The sequence below is a fragment of the Castanea sativa genome, chromosome 5 (genome assembly GCF_040712315.1).
Source record: "Castanea sativa cultivar Marrone di Chiusa Pesio chromosome 5, ASM4071231v1".
Lineage (NCBI taxonomy): Eukaryota > Viridiplantae > Streptophyta > Magnoliopsida > Fagales > Fagaceae > Castanea > Castanea sativa.
The window spans coordinates 56,444,573-56,468,789 of NC_134017.1; the positions used below are offsets into that span (position 1 = coordinate 56,444,573).

General features: G+C 36.3%; 2 protein-coding genes across 4 annotated transcripts; both read left to right on the plus strand.

Moving 5' to 3' along the window:
* Positions 1-3,478: 3,478 nt before the first annotated feature.
* LOC142633947 (uncharacterized) lies at positions 3,479-18,088 on the plus strand. 3 transcript variants are annotated; one of them, XM_075808206.1, is made up of 9 exons: positions 3,485-3,799; positions 4,129-4,181; positions 4,288-4,330; positions 11,847-11,956; positions 12,808-13,049; positions 13,160-13,384; positions 14,905-14,999; positions 15,861-16,237; positions 17,768-18,088. In XM_075808206.1, the coding sequence occupies exons 4-6, from the start codon at positions 11,935-11,937 to the stop codon at positions 13,220-13,222; spliced, it is 327 nt and encodes a 108-aa protein (XP_075664321.1). In that variant the 5' UTR covers positions 3,485-3,799; positions 4,129-4,181; positions 4,288-4,330; positions 11,847-11,934; the 3' UTR covers positions 13,223-13,384; positions 14,905-14,999; positions 15,861-16,237; positions 17,768-18,088. The 3 variants fall into 3 exon arrangements, with proteins under 3 accessions (XP_075664319.1, XP_075664320.1, XP_075664321.1); XM_075808204.1 differs by lacking the exon at positions 4,129-4,181 and having other exon boundaries at positions 3,479-3,799; XM_075808205.1 differs by lacking the exons at positions 4,129-4,181; positions 14,905-14,999 and having other exon boundaries at positions 3,479-3,799.
* A 4,239-nt stretch (positions 18,089-22,327) lies between these two features.
* LOC142637497 (tyrosine decarboxylase-like) lies at positions 22,328-23,973 on the plus strand. The gene has a single exon (XM_075811769.1). It carries the CDS (start codon positions 22,432-22,434, stop codon positions 23,971-23,973), a length of 1,542 nt encoding a protein of 513 aa, XP_075667884.1. The 5' UTR covers positions 22,328-22,431.
* Positions 23,974-24,217: the final 244 nt, after the last annotated feature.

Here is a 24,217-nt window from a genome sequence, read left to right on the forward strand (position 1 = left end):
ACGGTGTAGTTTTTAGTTTTCAACCCAACCGGCCATAACCGGTTCGACTGCGCCGGTTTCCGATTTTTCGGTTGAACCGGCCGATTTTTACTGTTTAACGGTTTTTAGTATATTTTCGGTTTTATAACATAATCGGACCGGATTGATGACCGATTCCCGGTTGAACCGGTCGGACCGGCCGGTCCGGTCCGGTTTTTAAAACTATGGTTTCAAGCTTGATTTGTTGACAGTGTGTCCAATTGTGGACTTCATGCGCACCACATAGGTGATGTAGATAAAGTTGTGTTGTAGGCAAGATTGTTGGCTTATTAGGGAATGTGTGGGATTTTTTTTTTTTTTTGGATAGAAGGTGGGGGTAGTTTTGGTTGTGTGGTAGTTTTTCTAAGATAGGACTGTCAGGGAATGTGTGGGATTTTTTTTTTGGATAGATGGTGGAGGTAATTTTGGTTGTGTGTGGTAGTTTTTTTTAAGATAGGACTGTCAGGGAACGTGTGAGATTTTTTTTTTTGGATAGAAAGTGGGGGTAGTTTTGGTTGTGTGGTAGTTTTTTTAAGATAGGACTGCGGGTAGTTTAAATTTCAAATATATCAACAACATCAACAACATTTTTTTTTTGAGAAAGACATCAACAACATTTAAATCTGAGAAAAATGTACGTAACATTTTTTATGAAGTAGTAAATTAGTACTTATGGAAAAAAATTTAAATTGAATTTGACATAAAATTATACAAATGATAAATATAGTTTCTATTACGAAAGAAATTTTTTTTACAACAATTTCTTAGATAACAACCACTTTATGTGAGGTTTAATACATATAATAATTCTTGTAAAGTCTCTCACCCGAACTTATCTAATATTCCATTCCAATGACTCCTCAATACAATCCAAAAAATTTGTGTGTACGTGAACCTGAGAGAAATAAAAGAATTAGGGTTAAACCAAGTATTTAAAAAAAAAAAATTTAATCAACAAATCAAAGTTAGAATTTAACTCTATCATGGACTCTTTAAAATCTAATCACCACATCATCAACTATTTAAATAAATAACTAAATTAAAAAAATAAAATTTAACACCAAAAACATATACAATGATGGTAAAAAAAAAACTAAAAAACTTTAACGCCATTCATTTCTTAAAAAACTAAAAATCTAAATAGAAAGCTAAAAAAAATTTCTTAAAAAGAAAAAAAAAACGTAAAAGGAAAAAAAAAATTTAATGCCATTCATTTCTTAAAAACTAAAAAACTAAATAGAAAGCTTTTCTTAAAAAGAAAAAGAAAACGTAGAAGGGAAAAAATAAATAAAATAAAATAAATTTAACGTCATTGATTTCTTAAAAAACTAAATAGAAAGCTAAAAAAAATTCTTAAAAATGGAAAAAAAACGTAGAGGGGAAAAAAAAGTTGAGGAAATAGAAGATAAAGATTTTTTAGAATTAAAAACTTTAATGAAAGTCGTTCATAAACTAAAGATAAGAAAACAAAGAGGAACTTGCAAAAGATAGACCCTGAAAATTTTTTGGTTGATTGCTTCTTTTGTAGCATAAGACAGCCCTGTCTTTGGATCACAATACCTACAACATGAAATGAAAATTCATTAATAAGTACAGTAGTAGAGCATATGAAGGAACCATTCATTTCAAAATTACATTTAAAAAGTAGAGCTAAAAGAAAGTCAATCATAAACCAAACAAAAGAAAACAAAAAGGAATTTGCAAAAGATAGAACCTGGAAATTTGTTGGAGCCTCTGACAATAAATATCTTTAATCTGAAGAAAAAGAAATAAGGATGTAGAGCTAAACTAAATGTCTTCAATCTTAAGAAGAATGAGAAATAGAAAGTGTTATAGAAACTGCAAAGCGTACGTGAGTTTGTGGGTTTTAAAGTGTAGGAGTTTTAATTTACATATTTATCATTGTTAGTTGAAAACTTGTAAGTGGATATGATGAGGGTACTTTAGGCATCCAAAATGTGGAATTTAAACAGGGAAAGTCCCTTAAATAGTAGTATAGATAATAAGTAGTTACCCACTGAAACTAAATGAGCACCACCGAAAAGACAATTGTTTTCGTAGCGGGGAAAAAAAAACAAAAAACAGAAAAACAGAAAGAAGAAAACAAAAAGTAAACAGCGTATATATACAATAATAAGTAGTTACCCACCGAAACTAAATAAGCAAAACACCGAAAAGATACATTGTTTTAGTTTTTAATTGTATATATGTCAGTAATTTATGTAACCACGTGGCGCAACGAGAAACGGTCAACAAAAAATCAAAAATTTTGGCTATTAATTATTATATAAATATATATAATTGAATTGAATTTAGACTTTTCGGTTCTTTCGCCCAATAGTTCACTTGCCACAATAATTAGACTCCAATTGAAGTCTAATTTAGAATCTAATTAAATTTGTACTCTTCGATTTTTACTCTCAAGAATTCATTGAGAACAAAAATTAAAAATTAAATGGGACACGTGGCACAAAATTGGACTCTAATTTGAAATTATAATTGAACTTTCTTTGAGCTTTTTCTATTAATGTACATATAGACTACTTGTCAACTTATGCAACATGCTAGTAATACTAAAGCTTTGTCTCCTTTAGTAAAATAAAATAAATATATGTTATAATCCTGAGTTTCTAGACACATAGCTGGTTTTTGTTTAAGCCTTTCCATCTATGATTCTTGAAACTGTGGATCAACCAACAGTGGGGACCCTCTTGTTTGTTTTTGTTTAGCCAAAAAGAAATAGAATGTCTGATAATTTGACAGTCAAATTGCACAAATGAGAAGGTTCATCAAGAACATGTTCAATAATGACAGCAACCAAGGTATGATCTAGAAAAAATAATCGTAATAATAAATTTATCATGTTGATATTACTTATGGATGAAATGACATTATTTATTTTATAATAAAATTAGAAGAAGACCACCAAATAAGAATCACATGTTTCTAGTCAATTTATATCATTCTAGTGCAGCATTTACTACAAGAAATCCGTACTATTGCGGCTGGTGCAAAAATTGCCGCTATATGTCGCATATTGTGGCATTTTTTCAGACTGTCGCTGTACATGGGGTCTATTGCGGCATTTCATTGGACCACCGCAATAGCTCTAGTCTTTTGCGGCATCCTATAGCGGCAGTACAAAGAATCGCCATTATATATATGTTTTAGCGGTGTTAACTTAGATAAAGCAGTGCTCCAAAAACCCGCTGCAATAAATATAGCATTTTGCAGAGATATTATAGCAGTGGTATAGAAAACAGCCGCAATATGTAAGTTGTAGCGGTGTTTAGTTGACCACCCGCAGTAGGTACCTATTTTGCGGCGAGTCTTCTTAGTTATAGCGGTGGTTTAGACTGCCACAATAGATCTTCTAATTCCCCGCCTCCCTAAATTTTCCCTTTGCTTTTTTTGTTTTTTTTGGCTTTTCATATTTAGTGCCTTTTCAGTTTTTCCAAAAACACTGTCTCTCTCATTTCACTCCCAAAAACCAAACACTCTCTTTGTATTCACTCTCTCTCTTTAAATCTTCAGAGACCCAAAATCCCACCCAAACACCTAGCTCTCTCTCTCTCTCTCTCTCTCTCTAACTCGCAGGCCCAAAATTCCTTCAGTCCTTAGCACGAATCCAACCACTGCTGCCACCTCCACAACAACCCTACCACCACCACCAAATTGTCGGCTCAGTGACCACCACCTAGCAACCCCAATCCACCTCGTCGCCGCCACCTAGCAACCCCAATACACCTCATTTCACCCCCAAAAACCAAACACTCTCTTTGTAAGTTCTCTCGAACTCTCAAAGGCTATGATGTTTTGATTTTTTTTTTTTAAAAGGGATTTTTTACTTTCAATTTTTTTTCTTATCTGATGATGAGAAACAAAGTTCAATGTGCGTTGGTTTGGCCTTTATCAATTTATGGGTATACCTGTGATGTGTTATGTTTCGTGTTGCCAAATGTGTGTTGGTTTGTTAATTAAAATTTTACATTAGATTGCAATGATTAGGGTTTTGTGCAAGTGGTATTTTACTACTCTTTTTTTTTTTTATTATTGTTAATGAAAATTTTTTGTTTGACCCTTATTTTTTATTTTTATATATATTTTCAGTCTCGGCGTCTCCATTTTCGGAACCAGAATCCAATTTTACTCTGTCTAAGAGAGTTAGAGAACCCAATTTTATGTTTAGCCTTTATTTGTCCTTTATCAGTTTATGGGTATCCCCCTAATTGATTGTTAATCTTTTTTTTTTTTTTTTTTGTGTTGAAGCATCTTGCTACCCACACTACTATTCAGCTCTTCTCTTTAACAGGTATTTCAAAACCCACTTATTCCAACTTTCATATAGTATTAAACTTGTTTTAATTAGATTATGTTATTGTACACTCATATGCACATACATATGAACTATATGCCATAGGAATTTGGTGAGGTTTTATTAGATTGCATAACCTAAAAATTAAAAAGAAAAAAAAAATCTTATTATTACAATATTACAAGAACACCTCTTGATTTCAAGAATACCACTCTTTGCTAATGGTTTCTAAGTCCTTTTCTTACTCTACTAGTGTGTTGTTAACCTTGTACTTGCAGTATTTAGTATTTACAATTGTCGTTATGTTGGGTGATGTAAGAAGAGTTTTATTAAACTCACTCTTGATTGTGATGTTAATAACAAATGTTTTGTTTTGTTTTGAAGCTCTAGCCTACGTTGGCGTAGTGCTCCCCTACCTGCATATAGATGACTTATTAATGAAATACATAGACATTAGTTGACGAAACTACATCACCTATTCACCTTTGATGGCTGCCTTATATCAAAATTTTCATAAGGACCAAATAGTAGTTATAAAGATTATAGAAAACTCATCCAAAGCAAATCTTTCAACAAATTACTAGTCAACCAGGTAAAGACCCAAACTTTAATGAGTTTAGGAATCAAGTTATCTACTAGGATTGATAATACAAAACCAAACCACACAGGTCGAACCAAATATGCTTGCTTAAGAAGATTGTACTTAATTTAGTGTTCATTTCAAATGCAGAGGCAAACTTTCTCACTAGTAAAGCAAATTAGTGCTACATAGAACCTACATCAACAAGTGCTTGTAACTCACCCTCGAATTTTTCTAGGTCTATTGTGTAAACAACCTTTTTGTAAGATTAGAAGAAATCCCGGCTGGTGCATGATTAGATATTCTTTAATTCTGTTGTTAGAAATCCTGTTTTAGTTATTATGTACTAGGATCAATATGGGGGGATTCCGAAGTTTCTTCATTGAATCTAAGTTTTTTCAGTTGGTGGTGGAGGAAGGAGGGAATTTTTTTTCTCTTAAGATCTTTGAACGGGGAAAATTCTATATGCAATTGGTGTTTTTGGGCAAGAGAGCAGCCCTTTGGTTAGTACGGAATCTGGAACACTTTGTGATTGGGGTTAGTCCTAAGCAATTTTTCACGCTTAGGGAAGGTGCTACGGCGTACACCTTGCAACGGGGGTCCCATTCTTTTGGGCAGTACGCATCAGTGACAGAGCTTAAGGTTGGTGGGCGGCGGCGAACTATCATTATTCCTGCAGGTAAATTACAACATGGATGGAGAATTTTTGGGGTTGAATTACGAAGGATGTTGGAACCAGCCCAATATGCGCTGGGTGGAGTGCAGTTTGTACCGTATAGGTCTAAGCAGATCCCGAACATCATCCTCCCGGAGTCTTATGTGGAAGCGTCAAAGCTCCGGTGCGAGGCGAGGTTGAAGCATGTTCAGCAGCCCTTCAACAAAGATAAGCCTAAGGCTGATTTTGTGAAGAATATTGTGGAGTTTCCTAGTGAAAAGTCTCATACACAGGTTGTAGCTTTTGAAACGCAGGATGGTAGTTCTCATCAGGCAGCCGTGGGTGGTGGGGAGGGTGGAGCAGGTGATATTAATGGCAAGAATAAACTTGATGAGAAAATCTTGGAAGGAAATAATTGTAATATTCCTTTGAAAGTTAATTTGAATTCAAAAATGGTGGAGTTTGGAAAGTTGCGTGATAATAGGAAGGGACGTTGGCTGGGGAGAGGGCGATTGTGAGTGTGAATGAATTTGGAAAAGAGGCGGGTATTATGGGATGCGCTGTTAAGGGAGAACAACAGGTGGCAAATGGGTTCCACGTAATTTGTTTCTACTAAGGCGGTGGGTATGGGTCCATCAAGTGAAGGCCCAAGCCTCGTTGGGTAATGAAGAACCCACGTTGGGCACTGGGATTGTTAAGCCCAACTAATTTTGAGGCCGGTGAGAGCTCACTTAGTGGATCTATGAGTCGGAGTCTTCTTTCCGGGAAGGAGTCACTTTGCCAAGTCCGAGGTGGAAATAAACTTGCGCACGAAGGTGTATCGGCGCTCAATGGTCAGACCCAACACATCGGAGCATCCAGCGATGCCGTCGAAGGCATCGGCGATCTCTTCCAGCACATCGGAGCACCTGGTGACATCGCCGACAGCTCCGATGGTCACACCCATCACCTCGGTGCAAACTTCGACATCGCCGACAGCTCCGATGGACTTCGCTGTGACGGAGGTTGAACTTGAGGGTGGTCAGCTCAGCTCGGTTCGTCTAGTCCAGCCACCCACCGAGAGCCGACGGCCGGTGGTGGTGGCCCGAGTCTCCCAAGAACGAGTTCCGCTGTTAGATGCTCCGTTTGGGTCGAGGTTGGGGCCGGTGGTGTCATCGGACTCAATAACGGAAAAAGTTATGACTCTTGATGACCCGATAGTGTCGGAGGTGGTACCTTTGTCGTCTTCAGTGGCATCGGAGGATGGGGTTGAGGACTTTGTGGGGTTGGAATGATTGGATTATCACGACTGCGAGGAGTTCATCTCTCGCTGAAATATAAGGGAATTGGTTGGAGATTTGGATAAGACTTAGGAGTAACTCCAAAGGCTGGATTTTACAAATGCGTGATGGCGGCAATTAGTACTCCCATTATCCTGTATCGTTCTCCGGATTGTTTGTCGGTACGCTCACAGTATAGAGGGTGAGTGTGTACCGAGCGGCGTTCCTTGTACTAATGGAGGGCGAGAGGTTACTTGGGCGAGATGAGAGTGAGGGGCTAGTAAACTCCTTGGCGTTGTGGTTCCGGATTAGTAAGCGAGCCTTGGGAGTCGATGGAAGGTTGAGGTCTTCGAGGGAGGTGATGAGCCGTTAGTTGTGGTACCTTTGGCCACTTGAAGGTCCGTTGGAGTTGGAGTCTAGTCCTATGAAGGAGATTGGGTGTAAGGAGAATGCGAGATAATTGTCAACTTTCACAATGGGTAACAAATAGGATTAGGGCTTTCAAGAAATACGTGTGGTACTTCACTAGAAGGTTTTGAGGAGCGATTACGGGGTCATATTAGCCATAGAGGCCGGAAAGAAAGATAGACGAAACTTGTGGTGGGTGATCGGACGAAGTTGGTTAAGTCGGACGAAGGGGCGGCGGGAGTGAAAAATTTCTTGTCTTCTTTGAATGTTGAGTATGATATAAATAAAGCAAGGAGTGCAAGTTTTGAGCGGGCGGTTGTGTCTTATCAATGAATTTGAAGATTATTTCTTGGAACGTTAGAGGGTTGAATGAGCGGGATAAAAGGTTCAGGGTTAGAAACTTGATTAGGAAATGGGGGCCAGATGTGGTTTGTCTTCAAGAAACCAAAATGGGGCTGATTAATAGAGCGAGTGATTCGTAGCTTGTGGGGTGGCCAACATGTTGGTCATACTTAGGCTCTTGTGGTGCTTCTGGTGGGGTATTAGTGATGTGGGACACTCGGGTAGTGAATAAATTGGAGGAGGCAGTGGGGAGATTTTCGGTTTCCTGTAAGTTTACGAGTGTGTCAGATCAGTTTGTATGGGCGTTTACGGGTGTTTATGGTCCTAATTTATACCGAGATAGGAGATTATTATGGGAGGAACTTTGTGGCTTGAATAGCTGGTGGAGTGTCCCATGGTGTGTGGGGGGTGACTTTAATGTGGTTAGGTTCCCTTCTGAACGATTGGGGTCTACTTCTTTCACTACTGCTATGAGGGAGTTCTCCAATTTTATCTCAGAACAGGGTCTCATTGATCTGCCATTGCAAGGAGGTACTTTCACTTGGTCTAATTCTAGAGAAGTTGTTTCGAAGGCTAGGTTGGACAGATTTTTGTTTTCTGCAGATTGGGAGGATAAATTCCCAACAATTTCTCAAAAACGGCTGTCTAAATTGTGTTCAGATCATTTTCCAATTGTCCTTGAGGGTGGATTTTTTCAGAGAGGGAGTATGCCATTTAGATTTGAGAATATGTGGGCGAAGGATGAAGGTTTTGTGGATAGGGTTCGGTCATGGTGGGATTCCTACCGAGTTCATGGTGCACCGAGTTATATTCGGCCACTAAATTAAAGCTCCTTAAAAATGATGCGAAAAGATGGAATGTGGAGGTGTTTGGTCATGTTGATGTCGGATTAGAAAATTGTGGAAGGACCTTAGTGTTCTAGAGAAAAGGGAGGAGAGTCGGGGATTATCGGCGGAGAGGATAGGGTGGAAATGGGCGAGAATTCGTGATGAGTTAGAGAAAGCTATCTGTTGGAAGAGATTTGTTGGAGACAGAAATCCGAGTTCTTTGTGTTAGGGAAGGAGGCAAGGAATACTAAGTTTTTCCATCGTATAGCTAATTCTCACGGAGGGTTAATTCTATTGATAGGCTTATGGTGGATGGGGTGTTGTCATCGGACCGTTGCGATATGTTGTATCTCTCAATTTTATAGGCAGCTTTATTTTGAGGAGGTGGCTCACAGACCTGTCTTAGATGATGTAGATTTTTCTAGCATCTCGGTGGAAGATGCGAGTTGGTTAGATAGGCCTTTCGAGGAAGAAGAGGTGTTTCAGGTGATCCATGACTTTAATGGTGATAAGGCACCTGGCCCGGATGGCTTTTCCATGGCATTTTTCCAGTCTTGTTGGGGCGTTTTGAAAAATGAAATTATGGCTGTATTCCACAACTTCCATACTCAGGCGGTGTTTGAGAAGAGTCTTAATGCTTCATTCCTAGCCCTTATTCCTAAGAAAGTGGATGCTGTGGAGGTCAAGGATTATCGGCTTATTAGCTTAGTTGGTGGGATGTATAAAATTATTTCTAAGGTGCTGGCTAATCGGCTTCGTAGGGTGGCGCATGGACTTATTTCGGATTCACAAAATGCTTTTGTGAAGGGCAGACAAATTTTGGATTCCGTCTTGATTGCTTCTGAATGTATTGATAGTAGATTGAAGTCGGGAGTTCCGGGGGCGCTATGTAAGTTGGATGTGGAGAAGGCGTATGATCATGTGAGTTGGGATTTTTTAATGTATATGTTGCGGCGTTGTGGTTTCTCAGAAAAATGGAGAAAATGGATAAGGTATTGCATTTCAACTGTGAAGTTTTCCATTTTGATCAATGGTAGCCCATCTGATTTCTTTGGAAGTTCTAGAGGACTTCGGCAAGGGGATCCCTTATCTCCATTGTTGTTTGATATTGTGATGGAGGCGTTGAGTCGTATGTTGGATGTGGCTGTATCCACTGGGCAATTCTCAGGCTTTTACGTGGGCGGTATAGTCGGTTCTTCAGTAATGGTATCTCACCTTTTATTTGCGGATGACACATTGATTTTTTGTGATGCTGAACCTTCTCAGATTGCTAATTTGAGGGCGATTCTTGCTAGATTTGAGGAGGTGTCAGGGCTTCGTATTAATTTAGGGAAATCTGAGTTGGTACCTGTTGGAGGGGTACCCAATTTGGAGGCTTTGGTGGGTTTGTTGGGGTGTGGACAGTCTTCTCTGCCCTTGAAATATTTAGGCCTTCCTTTAGGTGCAAAATTCAAGGACTTATCTGTTTGGAACCCTATTCTTGAGAGAATGGAGAGGAGATTAGCAGGTTGGAAGAGAATGTATTTATCTAAAGGAGGTAAGGTGACACTCATTAAAAGCTCACTCTCGTCCTTACCTACATATTTCCTTTCCCTTCTTCCTTTACCGGGTAAGGTGGCTAAGCGTATGGAGAAGTTACAGAGAGATTTTTTGTGGGATGGGATTGGTGGTGAACCTAAATTTCATTTAGTTCATTGGGCCAAGGTTTGTAGGCCTTTGCAGGATGGGGGGTTGGGTATAAGACGGTTGAGTAATTTTAATTGCCTTATTAGGTAAATGGTTGTGGAGGTATGGTACCGAGGCCGATGCTTTATGGAGGAGGGTTATAGAGGCAAAATATGGGAACATGTGGGGTGGTTGGTGTACGAAGAAGGTGACAAGTCCTTATGGGGTCGGCTTGTGGAGATATATTAGAAGTGGTTGGTTGAACTTCTCTAAACTTCTTGTTTATGATGTGGGGGATGGTACTAGAGTAAAATTTTGGAAGCATGTATGGTGTGGGGATTGTACTCTCCAAGAGGCCTTTCGGAGCTATATTGTCTTAGTAGGTCCAAGGACTCCTCGGTCGTCGAAGTTATGGGTTGGTCTGTTGGGAGGTTTCATTGGAACGTGCAATTTCGTCGTCCACCACAAGATTGGGAAGAGGAAGCTTTTGACCGGTTCATGGGGCTAGTCTATTCCTCGTCACCGAGGGGTTTGGTCCAGATAAGGTTTGTTGGAAGTCTACAAGGAATACAAGTTTTGAGGTTAGAAGTTATTACGGTCCCCTTCTACCCTAATAATCTTGTTTCCTTTCCATGGAAAATGATATGGCAATCGAAGGCGCCTCCAAGGGTAGCCTTCTTTTCTTGGTCTGCTTCCTTAGGTAAGATCTTAACAACGGACAACCTTCGTAAAAGACGAGTGATAGTTCTTGGCGGTGCTTTATGTGTAAGAGGTGTGGGGAGTCGGTGGATCATCTCCTACTTCATTGCACCATAGCTTGGGAGTTGTGGTCTTTGGTTTTCTGTTTGTTTGGCATTCAGTGGGTTATGCCTCGTACTGTTATTGAGGTGTTTGAGGCTTGGCAAGGAAAGTTTGCGCGACATCGTCACATTGATGTTTGGAGATTAGTACCTCACTGCTTGATTTGGTGCATTTGGCGAGAAAGGAATGCTAGAAGTTTTGAGGGTTGTGAACGATCTTTGCTGGAGATTAAGTCATTTTTCTTACACACACTTTTTGAATGGAGTGTGGTTTTTTCTCATTTTTCTTGTTCTTCCTTTTCTATTTTTCTTGACCGTTGTTCTTTTGTTTCTTGATTTTTGTACCCATAGTACATCCCCAATGTACTCATCTTGGCTCTTCTTTATTATTTTTAATAATATTCTTACGTTATTTATCAAAAAAAAAAGATTAGAAGAAAATCATGATATTTGAATCACATAATGTAATACTCTTATTTATGTTTGCCTATGTTCTATCAATGTTATTTGGCTAAAAATATTTTTTTATGGGATGCTAAAAATGATTTTGATTATGCATGAGTTGTAATAGTAAATGATTATACAGTGCATTGGTTAGCTTGTATAAAGCAATACCAAAATTCAGTAGTGGTTGTATTCTTGTACTTTTTCCCTTTTCCTTTTGAGAAGTAACTGTCTTGTTTGATTTTTTGATGAGTGCTTCAACATTGTACCACGAGCCATTGTCCACACTATAGTTTAGAAGTAGATGATAATCTTTCTTGTGTTTGGCAGATTCTTAATTTGTTTAGTGTTCATTTGTTGCATCTTTGGGTCATGTGGAATCTTTTGGTCTTTTGAGTTGCATTGGCTTACCTAGGTGAAGTGAAAATGTGCTAGCCTAGCTACACTTTTTACTTGATATCAACTTATTTTTTACTTGTCATTGTGCTTGTATACTTGTTTTTATTTGAGACTTTGACAATTGAAATGGCAAGGCGAAAAGAAAATTTACACAAGCGTTCCAAGAGCGTAACCTTGGAAGGAGCTTCTACACAACATGCGGATCAAGAAACGAACCAAGAAATGCACAAAGCTTCTACGCAAGGTATGGTCTTACATGAACATTTTGATATTAGTTTGGTAACTTAAAAATTCTTTAAGGAAGTACTAGAAAACCATTTGGACATATTTCCCTTCACTTTCATTTCATCCTATTTTTGTTAAGTATATGTATTGCATCCTTTTGAATTCTATGTTTTCTTTTCTTTAGGAATTGATATAACTTGTAGCCAAAAGAAATAGACACAAGAATACCATGCCAATGCCAATGCCAATACCTGAATTAAAGAATAAAAAATTGATCAAATTATATGAAATCTATGTAATTCTTTCATTAGTACTTTAGTTGACAGACTAATCTAAATTAGACCTTCATTGATCATATCTAGAAAATTTAACAAGTAAATGTGTGCGTGTGATTCTGGTTGTCCAAGGAGAATTTGCAGATAGCCTAATTTGATTTTGATTAAAAGCCTATCTCCAAGACAATTTTTGGATTGTATGTCTTGAGTCCAATGAGTTTAAAATTGCTAGATTCTGTGTGCATGCTCGAAAGAAACTACTTGGATTTGTAATGCAAGTTTTGCTTTGTAGAGGAACCAGAATAGGTGTAAATGGATAGATAATGCTTTCTTGTGACAACATGTTTGCCTCTAATATGCTCTGCATACTCACCCCACAAGCCTTGTTCTTTGTTTCCTTTTGAAATTTGCTATACAAAATATGGTTTTAAATTACTTATAAAAAACGGGTTTTAAAATGGCATTTAACATGAAAAGTAGTGTGTGAATTTGGTTGTTCACTTAAAAAGTATAGAATTCTGGTTTAGGGGTTTATGCAGTCTTTTAGAGTAATATGCTCCTTTAAATTAATGCTATTGTCTCCTTTAAATTTTAGATGTGCAGCCACCTGTACATGCCACTCGCCCGAGCAAGTACTTGGATGTTTGGGATCTTCCCGATGACCAAGTAATTGAGTTGCCACTAAATAGTATGCATCAGCCAGTTGATGAAAGGGAGAGGGCTTTCATTGGTTTCTTGGGTACGATTGCGCCAAAACCTCACATGTGCCCGATTAGATATCTAAATTGGAAGGACATGCCCGAAGAACTTAAAAAAGAGTGTTGGCGTGTTGTAGAGGTATTAAAGAATTTATAATACTTGTAATTATGACATTTTGTACTAGGATATACGTAAGTATTTAAGCATGAAAAAATTTGTAATTTGCTAACTTAACTATTTGATTGTAGCGAAAATATGCTGTCCCTACTAATCCTACTGCATATGTGGCTTTGAAGACATTTACCTTATAGAAAATTGGGAAGGCTTGGAGGGATCACAAGTGTAGGCTGAAAACCACTCATTACATACCGCATCCAAGAAACATAGCGCGGGTGAAGAACAACCGACCCAAGGGATGCATACCAGAAGATTGGGATGTTTTTGTTGAGCATTGGTATACTGATGATGCGGTGGTATGTTTGTAATTTAGCCTTTAATTTATTTTTTAAAATTTTTTACAGCACACATGCAATAGAAAACTGATTCATTGCCATTGCCATTGTCATTGCCACCACTTGTTCATGATAGACACTTTTACTACTAATGCAAATGGGAAGATATGGTATATGGGGAAAGAAAGTGTTTTGGTAATTAAGCAAATTGAGCAACATGCAAAACCAAACTACTACCTTTTTCTAAAATAATTTACAATGACTACACATACAATATAAGTGAAACTGTGTCTCTGTGTGACTGTGAGAGAGTGAATGTAATTCATTGAAAGAGACAAAGTAAATTGTGGGACCCAACATACCACTCCTTCCTACAGGGGGCCCATCGAGTAGGCTTGGGCCTTTTTGTTTTTTGCCATTGTGGTTAAAGAAGAGAGAGTTACTCAGGGCCTGCAAGGCCTTTGTGTTGTGTTTGTCCCTAATTATTGTTTGCAGTGTCTTTGAAATATTGGGTGCTTTTGGTTATTCCATATATCATTGACTATACATTACCTATGGTATACCAAGATATATGATAATGATCTATGGTCGTTTTTGTTACAAGTTCTTTTACTTTTTTGTGTTTTTGTTTTTCTATACGTTTATTATAGACCAGATTATGCATCAAGATTAATTTATATCTAATCCTATTCATGTTTAGAAATTGATAATAAAGCCATAAAGCCCCCTCCTCTAGTTCCTTCTAGACCTTAGAAACTTCTCTAAACAGCGAATCTTGCTCTCTAGGACTTGCATAGCCCCGACAGAAAGTTTACATACAACTACCCCATTTTTAGAAAAAGCATCAGTTAAACCTAAACCACCTTTTACAACCATGACCGGAAGTTCCCACAGAGGAAAGAGCATCCTTGATGAGCACAAGCAGAGCTCTTCATGTGCACCTAAAAACACAGGCTCAACCTCCTGAACACCCTGACCCATGCTAAATCCCCCAGCACCTGTTCTAGTGTTTGACAATGCACTACTACCTTCAAGAAGAGACCAAAATTTAGGAACAAGGTTTTATCTTCTTTTATTTATTGATTTATTTAAGAACATATCAATTCAATTTTGTGATTGATTGGTGGATGCAAATACATAGTTGAATTTAATTTAAAAACTTAAAGATTAAGATACAAGATGTACTTAGATTTTGTCCCAAACCAAACAAAGCAAAAAATTGACCCAATTAAATGAAGTTTAAAACAAAGTAGATGATGATCCATGTTATAATAAATAAATTGTGACTCAATTTCTTAACAAATAACCTAATCTTCATCAACATGTTACTCTAATTGAATGTAGATAAAGTAAGAGAAGAATAGGGACAGTTGTTCTAAATAGGATGACTTACATACTGTTGGTTCTTGTAGCTATGTCATGCGCTGCAAAGAAGCTAATATGTATTATGAGTAATTTTTAAATGATTTTGACTTATCTTAAGTTATGTGGAACCAAGATTCATCACTACATAAATATGCTATTCATTTTGCTGGCAAAAGTGGATGAACGTCTTGTAGAGCATGCAACATTATGTTCAATACTGCATACTCGTAAAGATGGATCTGCAGTTAATCTTGTAGTGCAAGGAAAAATGGTGAGTAATCCACTTTCCCTTATATTAATATGAAATTCAAACTACCATTAGCCTAGACTTGGATTCGTTGAAAGAGTTTAATTATTTCTTGAACTAAATTCCATTGCTCATCTAATCCAATTGGGTGGGTGGGTTGGGGGGAACAATACTGGATTATATGACATAATAACATGTTATATCAATATGAAATTCAAACTAGAAGTTGAGATTAAGTCTATTTGGGTTTATATCAAACTATGAAATTTAAGTTCACATTTTCTTTTACTCTTGTATGTGTGGCCTAAATCCTTGAAATTTAAATGGAGATTTAAAGGAATGTAGATTCGAAATTGAGATTAAGTCTATTTGGGTTTCTTTCATGGACCTTAAGTTTAAATTTTGCTAAGTGGGTTGAGGCCTCTTGTAAAATCTAAGAATCCATTAAATAAATCACACGCTAGCCACTTTAGATAAATGCTTAAAATTAGTAGTAATAATCTTTCACATGTAATTTTCATATTTGGCTAAGTGTACAGTATTTGGTGTGGAGATAACAAGGAAATTAGGAGAGGCTAAGTGTTGCCCTGCTGCTACTGCTAGGAAATCTTATTTAGAAGAGTTGTAGATTGCATTTGCTTTTATAATCAATGGGTATTGATTTTGTTGTAGGTGTGTCAAATATGTTATTCACTTGTTCCTTGGTGTAAATGTGCTAAATTTTAAAATAATTGAGAAATATTATGCAACCTTAATATGCCATAAGACCTCCGTGATTCAGTCACTTCAGTTTGGGTATATTTTTTCTCGGAATTTTTGTTGTCTTGAATCAAATGATGTTGCTAATTTCTAATTGTTTTGTTTTGTTCAAACCCAAATATCAAGATAAAATGAAGGAATTGTTGGCTGGCCCTTCGAATCAATTGCAATCATCTGACACAAGTGGTAGTATTGCATGGTCACTGGATGATGTCTTTACCAAAGTGATGGGTAAGGAGCACAAAGGTCGTATTCATGGGGAAGGATTTGGTCCAAACCCAAGTGGCCGAAGTAGCAAGAGGGCTCTCACAAACATTCAAATACGATCAAGTTAAGCAAGGGATGATGAAGTTGCACGACTGAAGGCTTCCTTGGCTAATATTGAGGAGAAACTGTCATCTTTTAAAGAAATGAAGGAAATACTTAGCCAATTCGAAGAGATGGAGCAAAGAATGACTCGCATAATTCAACAAATGCAACAAATAACTTCACAATGTAGTCAGGTATGATAAATGACATGTAGAATGTAATGTCTTCTTTTTTTCTTTTTTCCAGTTTTAAATATGGTAGTTAGTACTATAACACTACTAGAAGTGTTCAAATATGTTTAAACTTTGTCTTATCATCATTCCTATGTCTTTGAGGTATATTTATATATGTTTTTCCAATGCTTCTTTTAGTAGTGCTTCATTGTATTTTTGATGGTTAGGCACTGTTACTTGTGGTAAAATTTGATGATGGTCATTTATGATTGGAAAGAAGAAGTCATGGAAGTGATTTGTTAGCAGGGTCATCAGAACTGTGCTTCTGGGTAATTTGAATCTTGGGGTTCTTAATTTTGGCTTGAATTTTGGTGCTAATATACTTTCCTTGAACTTTCCTTTTCTAGACCAACTTTTTTTTTTGGGGGTTACCTTGAACTGCTTAATTAAGTTTACCTAGGCTCCGGGCTCCACATGCTCCTTGAATTCAGAACAAACATGAAGCTTTTGCACCAAGATTGACTTATCGAGATTTTTTTTGGGGGGGAGGGAGAGAGAGGAAGCTATGTACACTAAGTCTGATTAACTAAATACAATGTGCAGTTATTTAGTTATGGCCATGTAAATACCTGCAGTTTTAGATTTGAAGTGTACATCCATCATTTATTCAAAAAAATGATGTACAATTACTATATCCCAATAGAGAGACAAAGAGGTCATGTACGTGTTACTCAAGAGTCAAGAGTGAGTTGCACTAATGATTGATGATACAAATCAAATGGTTTGATGGGCATTATTTTTGATAGGGGACAGGTCAATTTGCTGTGGGATTAGCACACAAATCTCCAATTTTTTAATTAAAGCTTTTCTAAAAGAATTCAAGTATTTGATTGATCTTTCTCTATACAACTTTCATTATAAAATTGCTTCTAAAGATTTCGTTCAATGTACAAGATTATTTCATGATTTCTCAAATGTTTGCTTCTTAGTATTGATTTTTAATTGGTGACTTCTTGTGGGATTTTTTGTTGCCTTGTTGACATACTGATACTCTTTGTTAAATAGTTCTATATCTCACTTGTTGTGTGATTGAATTTTAACTAGTAGGACACTTGAGAGGAAATATGAAAGCATTCCATGTGGGCATTATATACTTGTATACTTGTGTGTTTGAATTTTGAGGGCTAACTTGTATATTACCCTTGTATACAAGAATACAACTTTCTTTTGGTTGATGAATTGTGATTTAGTTTGAATGCTTTTTTGAACTAAGGGTATAAGGTTAACTTAAGATAATTTTGGACAGTTGGTTAAAGTTGAAATAGTCAGCATCTTCTGAAATAATTCGTGATAAAAAATTTGATTAGCTTATACTTGAAGGCAGGAAGGTTTTTGACTCAGTATTTTGTTTTGACCAAGTAGGCTGATTTTTTGTTATATGAAGTGCTCAATAGGAGCGTATTGCTTGTTTTTGATGTTGCAAAGCAATTTTGGATTTTAATATTTGATATCGTTGTGTCCTAATTATTGCCTTTTTTTTTTTGTATGTAGGACATTCCTCTGATCTTACAACCCCCAGCTCTCCAAAAATCATTAGCTACATCCCATCAACCAAGCAATTTATAAGTTTCATGTTGGTGTTTGAGGACATTTTGCGTACAAAGAACCACATTTGAATAACCACATTTTTTGCAAGTGTTGAAAAATATTTTGAACCTTTGATTATGGTATTAGCTTAATTTAAGTGTTGGAGGACTTTTTGTGTACAAAGGACCACATCTTTTTTTTTGTTAATTTTATGATGATGGTTATAGACAATGTTATGTATTTGATAATATATTTCTATGTTAATATAATATTAGTTTGGAGACATTTGTGGTGTTATCTAATTATATTTGTGGTATTGTCTTAGTGAAGCTAAAATTATTACAAGTTATATGTAATAGATCTGTGGTTTTAAAACCTAGGGGGAAAAAAAAATTAACCTATAGCAGCGGGCAAAACCCGCCACTAAAGGTCTAAAACCAAGTTTTAAATAAAGCCATATAGCAACGTTTAGAGACTGCCGCTAAAGCTTCAAATGGTCATAGCCACTGCTAAAAGGTGCATATGTTCTATTTTACATTAAGCCCTATAGTGGCACACATTACTCACCGCTAAAGGTCAATTGACCCGAATTCTAACCTCATATCAATAAACCAAAACCGTCGCTAAAAGGTGTATTTACGGCAGTGCTTTTTGTTACCACCACAATAGATCTATAGCGGCACCGCAACACTAGCAGGACGAATCGCCACAATAGCACCCATTGCTAAAGGTCAAATGTACCTTTAGCAGCGATTTTTTGGGCTTCAACGGCGGTTTTGACCTATCGCAATAGGTTGGTTTTTTTTTTTTTGGTAGTGATTCTTCAAGTCTTTTTGCAGTTTATCAAAAAAGAAAAAGGTATTAAGTTTTTCAAACTATAAAATAGAAAATTTAAAAAATTTCCAGCATTTGTCCTATTCTCAACAATAAATAGGTTACATTGTTAATGGAATTTATTCCTGTCAAATTGACGTCCCCAATTTGCTCAATCGACAAGCATATTTGGTAATTTCTTCTTTAAGATAAGAGCAACCGAGAAGATGAGTATTCACTTTTTCCATAGAATCGAGAATAAGTATGTATATATTTACTACAATGAATAAGTGTAGTATTTTACAAAATTATGCTACAAGAGTAACAAGACACATATATAGTTCGGTACTTATTTATATATCTTTGGTATAAAATAATATTTTAATTCTTCTAAAAAAAAAAAAAAACTTTTAAAGAGAAGCTAATCTACCTATGACTTGTTTAAACTTTTAGCCATTATTTGCTATTATATTCAAAGAGGCCATTCATAATGGATAATAAACAAGTGAGGGAGAAGTGAACATTGAAATACAAATTTTTAGTACTCCTATCATAAATATAAAGTCAATGTCACTGTAAACACAAAATTTTTCAATTGCGGAAAATCAAATAACTGAAAAAAATATACTTTGTAAATATAAATTTGTATTGATGAATAATGTGTACAATCTCTATTTCAAATCTTTTACAAAAGAATACCCTCTGATTCTATCTTCTTTGAACTTGACTTATTGAACGGTTTTCATAACAAATCTCTAACTTTGAGCTTGTTAGAGATTTATTGTTTTTCAAGTCTTCGAATGTGAAGGCTTTTAGGTTGAAGTTGACTTTAGAGGATTTATTGTTCTTCAAGTCTTCGAATGTGAAAGCTTTTAGAATGTGAAGGCTTTTAGGTTGAAGTTGACTTTAGAGGCTTGATCCGTTGGGCTTGGGGTTTATTGAAGATTATAGAGGTTTTTCAGCTTGATTCCAATAGAACTTCTGTAAATGTCATTGGGGTTTGTGCCATTGGGGTTTGTTTTCAAAGAACTTCTTTAAATGTGCTTTTCAGCTTGATTCCAATAAAATGTCAAAGAACTTCTTTAAATGTTCTTCATGTGTTCTTGAGGTAAAATTTCACTAGAGATTTGACGTCTTAGTAAAATTGTATTATGCGCTCTATTTATAGTGGTTTCAAATGATAAGTCTCACTTGGGATTGACCTCCTTGTAGATAATTATCTCTATTTTTTATTTAAATTAATAGAGATAATGATTAACTATTTCCATTCCAATTGAATTGAGATATTTATCTCTATTTAATTAGGATAATTATCATCTTAAATGACACATGTCAACATTTGATTTATCTAATATAATGACATATTAATCTAGAATTTGTCACTAAATTTTGATCTGGCATTTTATGATTGGCTTAAAATATTGCCACCTACAATCACAACATTAATTCATATATAAAAACTTTTGTTCAACCATGAAAGAACAAAAAGCACCCACACACATCATGAATTCCATACGAAAGACCTACAAAAGCCTCTTATGATCTCCTAAGAAAATTTTGGGAAAATAAAAATTAGTCTTCTCTTGAAAATTAAGAAAAAAAAAATTGTTACATTCTCCTCAGCGCATATTACTAATCATTAAAGTAAAACCAAAACAACCACTAAAGAAATGCATAGCCAAAGTTAACCATTAGCCTCATAAGACTATCCAAAAATATAACTCAATTCAAATTCCATTGTGAAGACGGAGATTTAATAGCTATAATGCATAAAATTAAAATATGCTCAGTTTATATAACATTCATAACAATGTCATAACTGAGAAGGGCTTGGGAGAGGCTTCAGGAGTGAGTGGCAGGAAAGGTAATTTGAAGTGGCCATTGGTGGAAGCAGAGTGAAAAGGAAGCCTGACTGCATGAGGCTTCTGAGGCAGATTACGTAGTGAGGATGTCTTATGGTCAAGCATTTTGACAAACACCTTATAGGGTATTACTCAAGAGGCCAATTTTCTTTGCCTATGTTGATCAATTTGAACGTCCATTTACACAGGTATCAACATCACCCACATCAGTATCTTCCATCATTTCTTTGATCCAACATAAAGAAAAAATATATATGTATATAAAACAATTCAAAATAAATGATGAACTTTCTTTTAAATTTCTCAACGCATTTGGCAATTGGATTTAATTTGAAATAGTATTTTAAACCTTATTAAACTTTGGAAAATGTCTTTCTGTGAGCCATATAGCAACATCATGTTGTACAAAATCTTAGGTTTGCAATATAAAGGGGGCAAAATTTTCCCCACATGACAAGAGAGGAGGGCCAGCACTTGGCACAGCCACCATATATAATTAATTATATATAAATGTATTGATTATTCATAAAAACAAATCCTCCATTTATTGGATACAAAATTAATTCTATGAAATATTATATGATTTACTCTAAGTAAAATTTCATGACTGAAATTTTAAGAATTTAAAACACTACGCCAATTAAAACTTACTACCAAAAATTTCAAGAAATTTAAATTTTTACTATTTATTTAAATCATTTTAATCATCCATTATAATTTTTGTTTTTATAAATAAATAAATAAAAAACGCGGTTTTACGTTATGTGTTTTGATCACTTAAGTTAGTCTTTTCTTTTCTTTTCAATTTTCATTGAATATTGCTGTCAATTTAATATTACATGCAGATATCATTTCAAATTTCAATAGCCTTTTGTGGTAGATTGGAGGATTTTTCCTCTAAACTGGATTGAAAGTATTTTAAAGTGGAAATATCATCCAAATCACTATAGATCAATCAATTCGTGGACAAGAATCACGTTGGCCATGAGATTCCCAAATATCTTGACCTAACCAGATTCAATGCCCCTACACACATATATATTTTGCTAGCGTACGACTAAAACCTGTCTAACAATAAAACATGTTAATTTCCATTTTGATGCATTTTGACACAATATCTACTAGATAAGTAGACCACCAACAATTACTTCTTTTGTTCATTTAGCTGTTAAACTCTTTTTTTGGGAAGTCCGTGGATGGTTTTTTTTTTTTTTTTTTGGTAGAAAGGAAAATCGAAAGCTTTCTACCTTCCCATCATAACTAAATTATCAGCGCATCTATTTGCTACATATATATATTTTGCTAGCATACAACTAAAACCTGTCGGACAATAAAAACATGTTAATTTCTATTTTGACACAATATCTACTAGATAAGTAGGCCACCAACATCAAGTTCTTTTGTTCATTTAGCCGTTAAACTCTCTTTTTGGGAAGTTCAAGGACAGTTTGTTTGTTTGTTTGTTTGTTTTTTTGGTAGAAAGGAAAATCGAAAGTTTTCTACCTTCCCATCTTATCTAAATTATCAGCACATCTATTCGCTTCATGTGGAAGCAAAAATATGACATAGGTTTATCCATCCAATCTTTATTGGTTCGGGTTAGCAGAGGTCCGAGCGGATGGTAGGTACAACATAGGGTTATCTATCCAATCTTTTACTTTGAAAAAAAAAATCTGACATGGCAGTATCTTATTGGGTAATGCAATTTGAGTTTTTTAATAGGACATCCTTACACTGTAGCGTTTCATTTTTCAGGTCACGGGGCTTCGTCACTTTTATTTATATATATAATCTCTTCTTCATTCCCTTCTATCTATACCATTGGCTACAAGATAGTCTCAGCTTTGTCATTTCTTGGTTTTTCCTTTCACTACAATAAATAACCCTACCACCAGAATATCAAAGAAGCCCGGACCATATCTTTTTCTCTGTACCACTTATATTTCTTTATTTATGGGTAGCCTCAATTCTGACAATGTAGCCAGCCACACTTCTTCCTCTAACATTAGCCCTTTGGACCCTGAGGAGTTCAGGCGACAAGGCCATATGATCATAGATTTCCTAGCTGATTATTATCGCAATATAGAGAAATTCCCGGTTCTAAGCCAAGTCGAACCGGGATATCTCCAAAAACGCTTGCCAAAGTCCACCCCACATTATCCAGAACCCATTGAAACCATTCTCCAAGACGTGCAGGAGCACACTGTTCCTGGTTTAACACATTGGCAAAGCCCAAACTTCTTTGCTTACTTCCAATGCACTAGTAGCATAGCAATTTTTCTTGGAGATATGCTTAGCACCGGCTTCAATGTGGTTGGATTCAATTGGATTGCATCACCGGCCGCTACTGAGCTAGAGACAATAGTCATGGATTGGCTTGGAGAGATACTTGATTTACCCAAGTCTTTCCTTTTCTCTGGCAATGGTGGGGGTGTGATACAAGGTACTACTTGTGAGGCTGTTTTGTGCACACTCGTCGCTGCAAGGGATCAAATGCTTAGCCAAATTGGCAGAGAAAACCTGGTGAAGTTGGTAGTTTATGCTTCTGACCAAACACATAGTGCATTCCAAAAAGCTGCACAAATAGCAGGGATCCATCCAATGAATTTCAGAGCCATCAAGACTTCTAAGTCAACATCATATGCACTATCACCAGACTCACTACGAGCCCAAATTGGCGAAGATGTGGAAGCAGGCCTAGTCCCATTGTTTTTATGTTCCAATGTGGGAACAACTCCAATGGCTACCATTGATCCACTAGAATCGTTATGTGCTGTGGCAAAAGATTATGGAATGTGGGTTCATGTTGATGCTGCTTATGCTGGAAGTGCTTGTATTTGTCCTGAGTTTCGGCACTTCATCGATGGTGTTGAGGGTGCGAACTCATTTAGTCTCAATCCACACAAATGGTTCTTAACCTCTTTGGATTGTTGCTACCTTTGGGTAAAAGATTCGAGCGCCTTGATAAAGTCACTCTCAACCAACCCAGAGTTCTTGAGGAATAAAGCCTCGGATTCAAAGCAAGTGGTGGACTATAAAGACTGGCAGATAACCCTAAGCCAAAGATTTCGTTCCTTGAAATTATGGTTTGTGCTTAGAAGCTATGGTACTGTAGCTAACCTTAGGAGCTTCATGAGAAACCATGTGAAAATGGCCAAACTTTTTGAAGGGCTCGTAGCTATGGATAAAAGGTTTGAAATTGTGGTCCCTACAAATTTTGCCATGGTTTGTTTCAGGATTTTGCCATCAGCAATAAGTGAGACAGTATACAAAAATGGTAAGCTTGACATAGTAAGCGAGGAACATGCGAATGAGGCAAACCGCAAATTGTTGGAGTCCATCAACATGTCGGGCTGTGTCTTCGTGACTCATGTTGTGGTCGAGGGAGTATATGTGATACGATTTGCCGTTGGTGCAACTCCAGTTGAGGAACGACACGTTATCACGGCTTGGAAAGTGGTGCAGGAGCATGCAAATATCATACTAAGCACTTAATTAGTTCTTGTGTAAGCCTAGCTAGGCCAAATCTTCTTTGCATGCAGCCAGTAAAATATATTTTTTTCCGTACATTATATGGGGGTAAGGATTCAAAATTTAGTTCTTCACATAAGAAGAATCAATCCCCTCCACCATTTGTTAAAATATTACCAAAATAATTTTGAATTTAAAAATAAAAGCATGAATTTGCTAAGTGTGTTTGCGGAAAGATTATATACTAGCTTTTTTTATTTTATGTTCT

What these genes read in the sequence shown, in the direction of transcription:
- LOC142633947 (XM_075808204.1), top strand. Translation starts at nt 11,935, where the DNA reads ATGCACAAAGCTTCTACGCAAG. An exon ending in GCACAAAGCTTCTACGCAAG is followed by an intron (nt 11,957 to 12,807) that starts GTATGGTCTTAC and finishes TTTAAATTTTAG; the next exon opens with ATGTGCAGCCACCTGTACAT. An exon ending in AGTGTTGGCGTGTTGTAGAG is followed by an intron (nt 13,050 to 13,159) that starts GTATTAAAGAAT and finishes ATTTGATTGTAG; the next exon opens with CGAAAATATGCTGTCCCTAC.
- LOC142637497 (XM_075811769.1), top strand. Translation starts at nt 22,432, where the DNA reads ATGGGTAGCCTCAATTCTGACAATGTAGCCAGCCACACTTCTTCCTCT.